We start from the raw sequence: 15,507 nt of genomic DNA, 5'->3' as shown, positions 1-15,507 counted from the left end.
GCAGTATTTATATTGTAATTCTTTAATAACTTTATGTTCAGGTAAAAAGTTACAGATTATTTCATGTTAAAAAAATTACAAGCTACAATTGTCATTTAATAAGAGACTACAATCACTATTCCCAAGTCTGGTATTTATAATTCTCTGAAAATTATAGCCTGCCTTTGCTCAAAAGAAAGCATACCATTTTTTTTTTTTTTTTATTGCTACTCACTAAGTTAGTCTCTGCTGCTCCTCTTTCCCAGCAGTTTAAGGTTATACTTCAGAATTTTAACATGCGCTTAGTGTTTCCATACAACTTTGTATCTCATGAACTGCATCTCATGAACTGCCTGTTTACATCTCCTTTACCACCGCTGCTGTTCATCTCACTCTTATGCTACTGGATGACAGCCAAGTTGGGCTGAGAAAACACCAACTTAAAGAGACTAGCACTGCATTCTTAGGCAATGCTTTAAAAATACCATTTGGGGGGAGATGGTAAATGCAGTGGTCTTCAGTAAAGTTCTCTAGATGACAGAATCAGGTCTGTGGGTAGCTGTCATGAAGAAACAGATTTTGCGCTTAATATGAGGAAGAACTTTCTAAAAATCAGCAACGTACAACAATGAAATGGACTGTTTTATCACCAACAAGTCCTCCCTTTAATACAATTATTTAATTAGTGATATTGTAGATATTTATGCATCACGTAAAGTTAAACTAAATGAGCTATAAATTCATTTTCAAGTCTGAGATTCAATTCTACCCTGGCATACTATGCTGATGATCCAGCACCTCCAAATATCTCGGTGTACTAACCAACACCTCTCTAATTCCCTCAACCTTATTCTTGAAGGAAAAAAACAAAACAAAACAAAACAAAAAAACATTGTAAGTGCTCTGGATAACAAATATGACTCCTGGATATAACTCTCAACTCTTTATATGTTCTGCAACCTTAAGCAAATCATTTAATTTCTAAGAAGCTTAGTTCACTCATTTTAAATAAGAGGGTTGGGCTAAATGATTTTTAAGGACCCTTGAGTGCCAACATTTATGACTGTAAAATCAATCCACTTCTAACATTGTTTTTTCTATAGTACTTTATATTTGTATAGCGTTTTAGTCATTAATAATGTTTTGCCTTCTAAGAGCCAAGTTCTGTTCTGAACACTTTATATGTATTAACATACTTAATCCTTACAGCTCTCAGATGAGGACACTGCAGCATAAAGGACTGTAAGTAACTTGCTCAAAACTATACAGCTGTGAAGAAGAGCAAATCTTTTTCAGTAAATCTGGCTGAATGTCTTCTATAATAGAGAACTAGTGTCTATATATATACACTTTACTACTTGAGAAACCTCCTAGGGAAGTATAAAATATTCAACAGATTCAAAAAGGAACAATCAACAGATCCAATTTTAGTTACATAAAGGGTACTTACCTGCTGGGAAAGAATGGTTACAGCTTCTTTATGCTTTGTGTCCCTTAGGTTAACTCCATTAACAGCCAGAATAGCATCTCCGACATGTAGCCCTCCACATCTATCAGCAGGTTGCCCTGGGTGAATCTCAGAAATGAGGATTGGAACACCATGTTCCTTTCCACCCTAACCAAAAAAAGCAGTAAATTAGTTTACCTTTGCATAGTCACAGACTATTCTACTGATATTTTCCTAAGAACATTTCAGTAAGCACCTATACTATCTCTTATTATAAATACTGAGTGAAATTCTATTTGCTATTATATTTAGGTAATGGTAAATCAAATTATTATGAATATCAAAGTTACTTCTAAATAAAACGATTAATAATATACATGTGCTTTTTAAAACGCATTCCAGAGCCAAAAAACAAAGAACCCTAAAAAACCAAAAAAACAACAATTAGCTACTCTCGTAAATAAATAAATAAATATATTTTATGTATTAGCAGTCCACAGCACTATTAGATTTTATCAAATCTGAGTCACTATGAACGGTAAGACAAACCATTATTTTATGTTCCACAAAAATAATTATAAGATGAATCTCAATTTCACAGATGTTAAAATGTGAAAAAATATGCAACACAAAGTTGATGAAATGCAATGTTTGGTACATTCCACCTTCTAGCTTTTAATCATAATTGTGTGTGTGTTGTTACCCATGGGGATAAATTTAGTTATTTAGAAAATATATTCAGAATACTTTATTTCCCAATGATGTCCAACAAAGGAGCATGATAATACTAGACAACTGTAGAAAAGAAGACTGGAAGCACTACTTCTTACTGTAATTGAAATGCCAAGGCCTTCATGATCTTCCTTAAGGAGGAGAACTTTTCTAATTGGACCAACACCTTGGCTTTTCTTTAAAGAGTCTTGATCCTTATTGAAGGAAAAAAAGAAGAAAAATTAGTACTACTTAAATAATATACCATATAGAATAAACCCATACTATTATAACTTGCTTTTAGGAATCTTTATTAGTTGCCTGTAATGGATACACAGTATAGTGTTAAGAAAGTAATTAATAAATAGATAAAATGGGAAAGCAAAAATAGTTCCTCTGTTAACACGGTGAAATACAGATGATTTTCTCACGCTCTTATTAACTTCTTTAATACATCTGGTACATCTCTTTTTAAATTGTAGAACATTACAAAAGAAATCACTGCCAGGAACTGATAAACAAATATCTTCAAGAAATGAAAGGAGGTAACTTTATCTTAACTGGAAAAATACCTTAAAGATCTATATCCATTTTAACTGATTTGTAGAACTGAAAAACATAATGCCAACTGGATCATTAATTACTTTTTCATTTCTTTGCGTTCTGGAGTCTACCTCTTAACTAAAGGACCTTGTTCCATTAATAATTCTTTCTCTGGTACCTTTACTCTTTCCCTCTCTCTACAAGCTCCTTCCCTAATTCAGCACATGAAAAAACTCCAGGTCTCATCCAGCTTTAAAATACTGACCATGTACAAACACAAAACAACACAGATAAAAACCCTTCAATCACCCACTGTCTTCTTTACCTACTATCCTCCCTCCATCTTTCCTTAACCGGCATACACAGTTAATCCTAACTGTAGTTACTTCCTTGCCTCCTACATTCAGTACTCCAACCACTGTAATTAGGGTTTTGCCCCCACTTGCTCCAATGAAACTGTCTTCTTTACAGGCACTGGTAACGAATGTGGCTACTTCCAATGAATACGTTTGTTAGTCACTGCCCTTCTGAACCTTGCAGAAAGTTGATACTGTTCACTATCCCCTCCTTGAAACCTTCTCTTTTCTTTGGTGTCTATTATACTAGTGCTTTCCTAGATGGCCTATATCTGATAGCTCCACCTCAGGCTCCTTCCTTTGGTGATCCATTTCCGTCCCTCACTCCATAAAAGTCTCCTTCCATCTTTTTACTTTCTATATATTTTCCCTGGGTGACTTAATCAATTCCATGGTTCAAAGGATGATTTACCTAATAATCTTCAACTCAGAATTCTCTCTAGAATTCCAGAGCCATATATCTAATTGGATATAACTTGGCTGTCCCACTGGCACCTCAAACACTACATGTCTAAAACTGATCTCATCATCTTTCTGCCAAAATCTTCCTTTCCCTCTATTTGCTTTATCAATGCATGCCATCTCACACAGCTGCCCAAACCAAAAACCCACATTCCCTTCTCACTCACCTAATTAACCAAAAGCAGTTAGTCACCAGATCCTCTTGATTGTACTTCTCTCAAACCTGTCCTTCCTCTAACCACTTTCTCCTTATTTTATTATCTTTCTAAATGTAACTCTCCGACTTCAATTAGGCCCTCTTCCAATATATCCTCTTCACTATACCAAAGTAATTGTCAAACAAATATTAAATCTTATTAGTCCACTATTTTATTGAAAAACCTCATGATTATCAGGTTAAGGTTCAAATTCCTTTATTTAGCATAAAATAACATTTATGATCTGGCCACTGCCTAGAAGTTAATGGAGACCAACAGTGTCCCAAAGTAGACAATGGCATAAGTGCTTATTGCAATCGCCACTCCTCTCCCACCAACTAGACATACATATCAATTTTTCTTGCAATAATCTTTTCAGAGGCAACAAATAATTTTACTATTCAAGGTCAGGCTTTATGTGTTACTAAGATATGTGATCCACTGGGTAGGAGTTAGATACGATTTTATTATATTAAGGTTTCTATCATTAGGCTGCTGTTGTAGTGAAATTTAATAAATTTTTATCCAAGTAGAAAGAAAACCTCCTGTACAGTGGTGGCTACAGAAGCAGACAATTGGACACAGACCTCAAATTCCACCTTAATGCAAGACCAAACAGTTATAAATGTTAGTTCAGAAACTACAAATAAATCTAGTTACTAAAAGTCCCCTGTAAAGAACTATCCAAAAATATTTGCCAATTTATCAATGGGATCACACGCTCTCTGCTTAGCTTAAAATATTTGTAAACATGCCTAATCAAGATTCAGGAAAATTCTGAAATATGAGCCAAAGCAACATGCATTTGCTAGCAATAGTTCACTGTCTTCAGAAATATCATTTTTGGGCATTAGTAAATCTGTAAAGAGCTATATGGGTTGCTGAAACTTTAAATATGTACCTATTTTAAATAAGTTTAATTCACTTTTAAATAAAGGTTTTAAATACTAGTAGAATTTTTTTAAATGCAAAGGACTTGTGATTAAAGAAAGGGCAAGGCTGAGTGAGGAACAGCAGAAAAGCAAACATACATGGCCTGGTGGTGCATGCATTGGTCGCTTCAGGTCATTACGCCCTCTACAGGCTCTGATAACAGTTTTGTGACGATGCAAATGTATTTCAGCTTCCAACTGGTTCCAAAGCTTATCATGAGCAGGTCCCTTCATATCTCGTCCTAGTAATTGTATTTGTTGGACCCTTCATATTGGGAAAAGAATTCAGTTAGTTTTTTATTATACATACTATAGAAAGAATTCAGAAGAATTACTGAACACAAGTAGTTTTTGCATAAATCTAATTCAGTAATAAAACTAATACTCAGGAACCTCCTGATGTGTCTCAGATTTAGAGACATGAAAATTCTGAAAGAGACAGGTGTCTTCAAGGGAAAATCAGTTTAAAAAAAAAAGAATGATTGAGACCTTCTTTAGTCACATACTTAATTCATATACATCTTAGAAACAATTTACTAATGTCAATTAACATGTTTCATGTCTTGCATGCAATCACACTAGTCTTTAGGTGAGGCTAACTGTACAAAACATTTTTTCCAATGAGAGTATCTTTTTACAAAATGATTATTTCTTTAAATGTGGTAAAATTATTAGAAAATGTGCACTTCAAGATGATATAAATTATTTTTATTTGTTCCACATCAGTCCTTAATATGACATTAGAACAATAAGCTGAAAATTATTTAGTAATAATAATGAATCACCAAAGTTTGTGAATAATTTACCATAAAAAATTAATACAAGCAGAACTCTGTATTATTATGATAAAACCACTGTCATTCCAACATGTTTTTGAGGGGCAAGAAAGACTGGGTTTCAATGATCACAGAAAGAATTCCTACGGAAGTCCTGCCGTACATGGGAACATCATCTGTTATGGTGTCAAGGCAGGAAATGGTAAAAAGTGCAGCTCTAAGAGTTGTTAGCATTTCACAGTAATTTACTAACAGTGTGTGTGTGTAAACCGGAAATACTTATTTAGTATGGCTAAATAAATTTGCAATATGTTATGCTATCAATATTAAGTTAACAGTAAGCTACAGTCAATGATAAAATCACTCTTAGGACAAAGATTAATATTTCATTTACCAAAAGAGATAAGAGTCAACCTCTTTAACTATGCAGTTGGTCACCTAAGAGCACAGGGGTACTCATTTTCCACGCACCTCCCTGCCAGTTCCTTATCCAAGTACTTGGCAGCTAGTCTTGCCCCATAAACTTCAGCCTGGAGAACAGCTATATGTCTACGAAGGGCTTCATTCTCTTTTCTCAGCAACTTCACTTCAGCTTCAAGTTGAGCTTCTTTCATTTTCTCTTTTTTGTTTGCTTCAAGCTCTCTTTCCTATTGCAATTTTTTTATAAAAAATAATGCAATGAATACACTTTTAAGACTCTTTAGCAATAGACCATGTTCCTTAAAATACACAAAAGCACACAATCTATGACACCAACAATGAAAGCATATGATAAAAATTACCACTTCGTTTCTATAAAATGGAACACAAAGATTTGGATCCAGTTTTTTTTAAACTAGTACCAGAAGGTGTTGGAACCACTTCTAGGTAAGATAATAACATGGCTTGGGGCACCTTGATCCTGAGGATACCAAGATTAGTAGCCTTCTCTAAGCTCATGTTATCACACACTAATAGTAATGGCTTCAATGGATAATTAAATCTACTCCCTACTTCCTAAAAATGACTCTAAAACTAGACCAAAGTAATCACTCTGGTGGTTGTGCCCAAACATTTAATGAACTTTAATGCAGCAATTCTATAAACAGGTCAAAGCCATTCAGTGACGCAGAGATACATTCTATGACCAATTTATCTTACAGCATTATAAGAAACTGACAATGCTTAAATTAGAACAGATATTCCAATTCTTTTAAAACATTTTATGGTCATGGAGAAATGCTGGTAACAACTGCATTAAAATATTTACACATTAAAAAATGTCTACACAGAGAAGAGACTTGTGGTTGCCAAGTGGGAGGGAGGGAGAGGGATGGAATGGGAGTTTGGGGTTAGTAGATGCAAACTATCATGTACAGGATGGATAAACAACAAGGTCCTACTGTAGAGCACAGGGAACTATATCCAATCTCCTGGGATAAACCATAATGGAAAAGAATATTAAAAAAGAAGATATATTTGTGTATAACTGAGTCACTTCGCTGTACAGCAGAAATTAGCACATTGTAAATTAACTATACTTCAATTAAAAAAATATGGCTTATGGTAAAAAATATCTATAGCATAGATATCTATAGTATAGTATCTATGTATATATATCTATGGTATATCTATGGTATAGATTATCACTGAACTTTGGGATCTGGATCATCTATTTGTCCATATGTTAAAGTGACTGAAGAACTGTTTTCTGAGGAAAAATACTGGCCTCACTTGCCTACTATGAGGTTGGATGGATATTCATTTTTACTCTCAAAAAAGGATGCCATCCTATGCTCCACTTGGTAGATAACCCATATATATGAATTTATAGGTGTTAGCCAGAGAATATAACTTTAAGATCTTTGCCATCAAATTTTTATCACCAGCTCAAATGTCAGAGAAATAATTCTCAATATACCTTCAAAGTATAAAGTACAGTGTACCTATACATCAAGGGTTACAAATGTAAATACCTTTGGAATTCAAGCACAGAACAGATAGGCAGGTACAAGACAAAGTGGAGGGGAAAACAGAAGGTACAAAATCCTGCCTAAAGGGAGTCAAATTCAAATTCAAACACACACACACACACACACACACACACACACACACACACACACACACACACACACAGACTGTGTGGCAAAATAAAACCCTTCTGAGAGTTGGACAAAAGATCTTTTAAGTGTTATTTTTGGATCAAGAGAACCATCCCAAATTTGAGTGGAAGTGTTTTTACTGACTTAGAGAACTGCTTTTACTGACTCACTATGTACAGAATCTATAAATCCTGTGAAAATTCAGTTATATTTATTGATGAGATGTGGATGACACTGTTCACTACACCATGTCCCCTTCAGGAGATTTAAATAAAGATCTACATCTCAGCACAAGAAGAATGTTTCTATTGAGTGAATGGCAAATGATATTGTTTCTAATGTATGAATAGTGACTATTATAATTATTTCCCTTTTTATCGTGAATATTAAGCTGAGAAACAAATGTAAGCAAACTTTTAACAATTAATGGAATGTATTTGGTAGTAATTTCAATGTCTGCTTTGATCTACTGTTTTGACAACAGCATATCAATATATGACATATTTAAACATCAATATATGATATACTCAAATACAAGGCAGTGAGTACCACAATCGTAAAAACAATAACAAAAAAAAATACAAACTAAAATGAATGACAACTACCAAATGTTGAATATATTTATCACTTCCTTGATTAAAATATCTGTCATTATATATGTGATAAACAAAAGGAAGATTAATTAGCATGCTTTTTCAACTTGTGTAAAAAAACAAATATAACCATTAGAACACAATTTGTAGATTTAAAAAAAATTATTTTATTTTATTTTACTTTTTTTGGCTGCACCCCACAGCCTGTGGGATCTCAGTGCCCCGATCAGATATTGAACCCATGCCCCCCGCACTGGAAGCACGGAGTCTTAACCACTGGGCCGCCAGGGAAGTCCCTAGATTTTTTTTTTTTTTTTAATCTGAAGAACTAATAATCTAGAATCCTCTTTTTACAACAACTTTGGAATTCTTAACATCTCAATTTACTTCAGAATCTCTTTCCTAAAAGGGCAGGTATCAGTTACAAAACCTCAGTTTGGACAAGATGAACAAAAATCTTTTTTTATGACATTTACTGAGGTTAATGCTGTTTGTTTCATAAAATGAGTTCCTAGAGACCAAGAATTTTTTATTTACGGGCTAAATAAATTTTATGTTGAGGATTATCTACTTACACTTTAATGAGCTATTTATATAATATTTACGAAATCTGAGAAACATATTAAGACACTACTTTGCTTTAATGATTTAAACCCCTAATGAATCTGACAAACTTGCAGACCTGAAATTAACAGATGCAAGCAAGAATAGGACTAAGAACACTGAAGTTAATCACTTTTAGATTTTTTTTTTTCCCCGGTACGCGGGCCTCTCACTGTTGTGGCCTCTCCCGTTGCGGAGCACAGACTCCAGACGCGCAGGCTCAGCGGCCATGGCTCACGGGCCCAGCCGCTCTGCGGCATGTGGGATATTCCCGGACCGGGGCAGGAACCCGTGTCCCCTGCATCGGCAGGCGGACTCTCAACCACTGCGCCACCAGGGAAGCCCTCACTTTTAGATTTAAAGGAAAAAACCTTTTTGTTTTAGTTAACCTGTTCATCATTAGGTAACAACAAAGAAGTTAATTTTGTATTCCGCTATCCAAACAGTATATTTTCAAAAGAAGAAAAGTCATATGACAATTTAGAACCTGATTAGGTTGAAGTAGTGGGAAAAATATTAAGAATTTATATATTGTTATTTTCCAAAATAAAAAGGGTTTCAAAATTCAGTTGTTTCAAAGGCCACACAATTATTCTCAAGACTGATGAAAAGTTATAACACATGCAGTGGATAAATAAGAAACCAACATGCACATTCTTTCTCTGGGAATAAATTCAAACAGAAAAGGAGGAAAGAGCTAGGCCTGCATAAGGAAAATCAATTGTTCTTTTGAAGTAGCCTATGAGCAAGTTACAAAGCTCAGAAGTTGTCAAACGCTGATGGGTTCTGCAAATAATGGCAACAAATCACAAACAAAAGAAAAATCTTTTAACAACACAAGGTGCGAAAAGAGCAATGGGCTACTCGCTGAACTTTTCACGTATTGGCACATTAAAAAATTACCATCGTTAATATCACTTTCAAATACATACAAAGTGACAACATGTACTATGCAAATAAAGCACTAAGAACATTTCAGCGTAACATATTAAGCAAAACAGAAATGGCATACTTACCAGCTCCTCCACAGAGGGGACAGACTTAAGATATAAGAAAAAAGTTTTATAATTAGAAAAACATCAAACAAATGAATTTATTTAGTGGTACAATCATTACAAGGAAAATTCCCATATGTTGAATATCACTTGGGTAAAGTTCATTAGAACAAATATATTTGCAAATCCATAAGCAATAGTAACTGCACAGGATTAGATTAAAAATGTTTGTTTTATCGAAATTAGTTAACACACCTGGTTCAGTGCCTTTCCACTACAGCACCATGTTTCAAATCTAATGTTAAAATGTCAGGTGAATCCTTTTCTAGTGAAATTGTACATTGTTTCTCAATGTTAGTATCAAACATTCCAAAGAAGCAGTTATGAATCTGACTCATTTCAGTTAAATAAAACAACACTAATAATTTATATTTATAGAATTTCAGAATTTAAAAGGACTTTAGGAGAATGTAAATATTCATTTAAATAAATTCTAACATATCCTTATTAGAAACTAACCAATTAAACAGAATTAACTGAAAACGAGTAAAACTTTGAACTGTATTACTCTCATCATCAACATCATTTCATCTTCTGCCTCTCCCAAGCTTTATCTGTCTTATTTACTGCTGTATCCCCTATAGTTAACAAAGTGCCTGGTACATAGTACACAATACATATGAGGTTAAACAGAAATGAGACTTTAAAAAAATTCTATTTCAGCAACCTACATTGATTAAGAGGGCAATAGTTAATCATGGAACATTTACACAATGAACATTATGCAAACATGACAAAGCACTCAGTGGCAGGGAAGATACTTATATTAAGAGCAAAAGAAAAAATGTGCCACCGGTTGGCACCCCATTCCATTTTCCTCTTCTTCCTTATTAACAGAACTCCAATTTTACTGGAGGTGGTCATGTGACCAACTAAGGGAATGACATGCAGCTAGGGATAGCCAGTGAGACAGCTAAATGATTGGCAAAAAGCTGACGAGGATTCCGTGAAAAAGTCTTTAAAGAAAACTAATGCAGCTGGGAAGCATCATTTTGCCCTTAGATCTTCCTGCTTCCTACCTGGAATGCAGATATGAAGAAATCCTGAAGACAGAAACCATGAGCTAAAGATGGCAGAGCAGAACAACAAAAGGAAACTGGATCCCTGTTATCTGTGGAGCTGCCATATCAGCTCTGAATGCCTGTCTCAGGGCTTCTTTAACTAGGAGAAAATAATTTGTACTATTTAAGAATAATTCCAATGTTACTTGGGATTTCTGTTACATGTAACTGAACTTAATCTTAACTGATACAATAGGTCCAAAAAAATGTTTATATGTTATAATCACAAATATCTTTTAAGTGTATTTATATAGATCTTTTTAAATAGGAAGAAGATCCTATTCTAAGTACCAATTGGTTATTGATGTTATCACTGATCATCTCCAGGTGATAAGACTGTGGATGATTATGATGACCTTCACATTTCCTGTATTTTCTAAATTTCCCAGGAGCACATATTAACTTTTATAATTAAAAAGACTCATTAAAGATTGTCCTTTTCACCCTCTAAAACACATATAAATATATGTTACCCTCTAAACTACTTACCAATTTTGCCTTAATGGTACCAGAGTCAACACTTTGACCAGTTTTAGCATGAAGCTGAAGCTGAATAGAGTGCAATTGTAAAAGCTGATCATGTACTTCTTTCTCCAATACAACTTTCTCTGCTTGGGTCTCTGTCAGTTCAGATTTCAGATCCACCAACTGTGCCTTATAAAAACAGCAACAATAGCAGAAATTAACACAGCGTTGTAAATCAACTATACCTCAATAAAAAATTTTTTTAATAAAACAGCTACAATAAAAACATTAAGTATGCTTAATTTTCTTTATTTTGACTCTAATAATTATTATTCAAGAATGACATAGGCTATCTTTGAAATGAATAGATGAACACTAGAAGTCCATTATTAACTGTAAGCTACAGCTAACTGTTACACTGTAGCAGAACAACGCATCAGAGCCACTCAGCCATTCAATCTGAAGCTTTTCATTTTTCACAATCGATACATTGTTTTACAATTGCAAACAGGACATATCCCTTGTGTGTGTTTGATCTTCCCAACTAACAAGTGGGTTAAAGACCAAGGCAAGGCCTTAGTTTTCTATTGAACATAATTTTACTAATAAGCATCTACGGAGCCAACAAGTATGCTGGTTCAATGAGGGGAAAAAAATTGTGGAGAATACTTTCTAAATTATAGGTGATAATTATTTATGCCCTTGAGAAGCTTCCTTATCAACTGAGGTAATAAATATGCATCGAACCAACTAAAGAAAAATGTGTGGCAAGTTACAGATATATTTAGAATCGGTCAGGTCCCAAGAAATTCAAAGTAAAGGAAGGTTTAAAGAAGGTTAGTGAGGAAAAGAGAGTTTAGAAGGGCTTTGAAGTTAAATGACAACAAGGACAAATAGAAGCAGTAAAGCAGTCAAGAGATGAGAAGACTAGCAAGGGGAGACAGACTAGAAGCAACGTAGGTAAATTCTCTGAGTAGAGAGACCAGAGAATTAGAATCTACCTAAACATCCCAACTGCACCAACTAGTGCCTACTACATAAAAGATGCTCGATAAGTATCTTGAAGTTGAAACAAATTCTAATACTAGCCCTGTGATTCCAGATAAATCACTGTGTCCATTCAAGTTTCCCTGATTTTAAAATAGGATAGTATCTACTAGGTATAAAATAAATAAGATACAAGGATGTAATATACAGCAACAAGGAATATAGATAATATTTTATAACTTTATATGTAGTATAATCTATAAAAATATCAAATCACTCTGTTGTTCATCTGAAATTAATGTAATATTGTAAGTCAACTATACTTCAAATAAGATTTTTTTAATAAATAAAATAGGGATAATACCCATGGCTTTGACTATTTTCATATTATTAATCTTATATATGAAAGCACTTACTAGAATATGAAGGTGTTATTAGCAAGGAGATTAGACTACTGACAGGGGCTGTACATTGACAGACTGCACAAAACTGGATAGGAAAGTGAGGCTAGATACAACAAATGGCTTTGGATGATAAACCAAAACTGAGATTAAATCTGGTAGGAAATCACTACATGCTCTCAATGACATTTTTGTTTTTGTTTTTAATAACAGCTTTATTGAGATATAATTCACTTACCATTAAAACTCACTCTTTTAAAGTGTACCGTTCAGTGACTTTTCGTATAATCATAGAATTGTGCAACCATCAACACCATATAACCGTGGAACATTTTCTCTCAATGACATTTTAGCTACATGATATGTGCAGGTAAGGAGGTGAAGACAGGTACACTAGCAACACCCTACATAGCTTTCTATGGAATACAATTCTGGTGAGTATATATCTAGGAAGGAAACTTCTGGTTTACAGAGTATGAATATGTTAAACCTCAGCAGAAAAGGCCAGTTTTCCAAATGGTTGTAGCAACTGACATGCCCACCATATATGAGAACTCTGATCGTTTCACAACCTTGCCTTCATTTGGTATTGTGAGTCTTTTTAATTTTAGCCATTCTGGTAGGAATGTAGTGGCATTTCATTGTGGTTTTAATGAAAACTTCTTGATTACTAATAAGGTTGTCCTTTATTGGGTATGAGTTACAATTGCTTTCTTCCATTCTGTGGCTTGTCTTTTAACTTTCTGAAAGGTGTCTTTTGATGAACAGAGTGCTTAACTTCAATGTAGCTCAATATGTCAGTAGTTTCCTCCCCCACATTAAATGCTTTTTGACCTGAATTCTACCTTATCTGTTATCAAGTTTGCAACTCCTACTTTCATTTTTTTTTTTTTTTTTTTTTGTGGTACGTGGGCCTCTCACCGTTGTGGCCTCTCCCGTTGCAGAGCACAGGCTCCGGACGCGCAGGCTCAGCGGCCATGGCTCACGGGCCCAGCCGCTCCGCGGCATGTGGGATCCTCCCGGACCGGGGCACGAACCCGCGTCCCCTGCATCGGCAGGCAGACTCTCAACCACTGCGCCACCAGGGAAGCCCCCTACTTTCATTTTATTTGCATTTACCTGGTATAATTTTGTCTATTTTAACCTTTCATATTTTTCATTTTATAGTTGTAAATAGCACATACACATGTAAGGTCTTAACTGCTCATTGCTAGATTTTAAAATATATATATTTTTTAGTATTCTGGAAACTCTGTAACTTTAATAATTACTTTTAGATAATATCCTTAATTTCCTCTTTAGATTATATTTAAGATAACATCCTTGCTATGAACAGTCACGAAACTATTAGCATTTTCTTCCCCCTTTTCTTACTCTTCTCCAGCATCTTGATAAAGCGTTATCTTGGTATTTCAGCTAATAACTATGAGCAATCATCAAGGTTATACTACTTTCAAGATACTCTTTTCTCCCATTTTCGGTAGTTGCGCTATATTTATAATGCAGAGCATACAATATGTAATGTTTAAACATTTTCTCATCCTTAACACTGATAGTCTTAGTTCCACTATTAAATAAATTCTATACTGACCACTTGACCTTTTACCAGAGCTGCTCCTATGAATTCAACTCATTCTCTAGCCTTGTAGATTTCTCAGAAAGCTCTCATAACAGTATTCTCTGATTTCTGGCATGTTCATAACTATTTATTTGTGGTCTTTATATCTGAAGTCAGTTTGGCTGCATATAAAATCTTTGGCTCATATTTTCTTTCCTTGAGTATTTTAAATATGTTGCTCCTTTGGCTTCTGGTATGAAACGCTTCTATTTAAATGTCCAAAATCCTAATCTTTTCTTTCTCTTATAAGTGACTTGATCTTGTGTCTGCTTTATTTTTAGTCCCATATTTTACTAAAATGTAGCATGGTGTTAATCATTCTAGGTCCATGTGTACTCTTCTCAACATGCAGATTCAATGCTCTGTTATAGTTTTAAAGAGTGAATTGGTTGGTAATTTGTTTTTTATTGAGGCAAAATTCATATCACAGTAAATTAACCATTTCAAGTGAACAATTCAGTGGCATTTATTATAATTACAATGTTGTGCAGTCACCATCTGTATCTAGTTCCAAAACATTTTCATCATGCCCAAAGAAAGCCTCGTACCTGTTAAGCAGTCACTCCCCACTCTCTCTGTCCCCAGCTTCTGGAAACCACCAATCCACATTTTGTCTCTATGGATTTAACTATTCCAGATATTTCATATAAATGGAAGCATTCAATATGTGACCTTTTGTGTCTGCCTTCTTTCACTCGGCATGTTTTCAAGGTTTATCCATATTATAGCATGTATCAGTACTTCTTCACTCCTTTTTAGAGCTGAATAATATATTTAACTATAAAAATTCAGATATAATATATTCAGCTATATAGTCCACTGTATGTACATACCACAACTTGTTTATCCATTCGTCAGTTGATGAACATTGGGCTATTTCCATCTTTTGCCAATTATGTTCAGTGCTGCTATGAACATATGTGTACATATATTTGTTTGTGTACATGTGTTCAATTCTTTTGGGTATATACCTAGGAGTGGAATTGCTGAGTCATATGATAATTCTATGTTTAACTTTTTAAGGAACCATCAAACTGTCTTCCACAGTGGCTGAACCATTTTACATTCCTACCAGCAATAAATGAGAGTTTGTTGATAGAAGTTTTAAATATTGGTTTTGTTTCATGCTTCTTCAGGGACTCCAATTATACTAATATTAATTATTCTTTCCCTATCTTTTATATTTGCAATTTCCTCTCAAATCCTTTCTGTTTTCCCCTTGTATATCCTCTTCCTCTTG

General features: G+C 34.3%; 1 protein-coding gene across 2 annotated transcripts in view; it reads right to left on the bottom strand.

The window, feature by feature from the left end:
• GOPC (golgi associated PDZ and coiled-coil motif containing) overlaps positions 1-15,507 on the bottom strand; it is a 43,150-nt gene that overhangs the window by 6,634 nt on the left and 21,009 nt on the right. The window contains exons 2-7 of one of the 2 annotated variants that reach the window (XM_004264680.2): positions 11,286-11,450; positions 9,697-9,720; positions 5,875-6,050; positions 4,727-4,892; positions 2,257-2,352; positions 1,430-1,594 (exon numbers count right to left, since the gene is read on the bottom strand). In XM_004264680.2, coding sequence (XP_004264728.1) covers positions 1,430-1,594; positions 2,257-2,352; positions 4,727-4,892; positions 5,875-6,050; positions 9,697-9,720; positions 11,286-11,450 — 792 coding nt within the window. The remainder of the gene's footprint in view (positions 1-1,429; positions 1,595-2,256; positions 2,353-4,726; positions 4,893-5,874; positions 6,051-9,696; positions 9,721-11,285; positions 11,451-15,507) is intronic. The other variant, XM_004264681.3, reaches the window with a different exon arrangement.

This window comes from Orcinus orca, chromosome 12 (assembly GCF_937001465.1).
Source record: "Orcinus orca chromosome 12, mOrcOrc1.1, whole genome shotgun sequence".
NCBI classification, from domain to species: domain Eukaryota; kingdom Metazoa; phylum Chordata; class Mammalia; order Artiodactyla; family Delphinidae; genus Orcinus; species Orcinus orca.
Note: the sequence above shows the minus strand (reverse complement) of the source record. Positions and strands in the feature narration are given on the sequence as shown.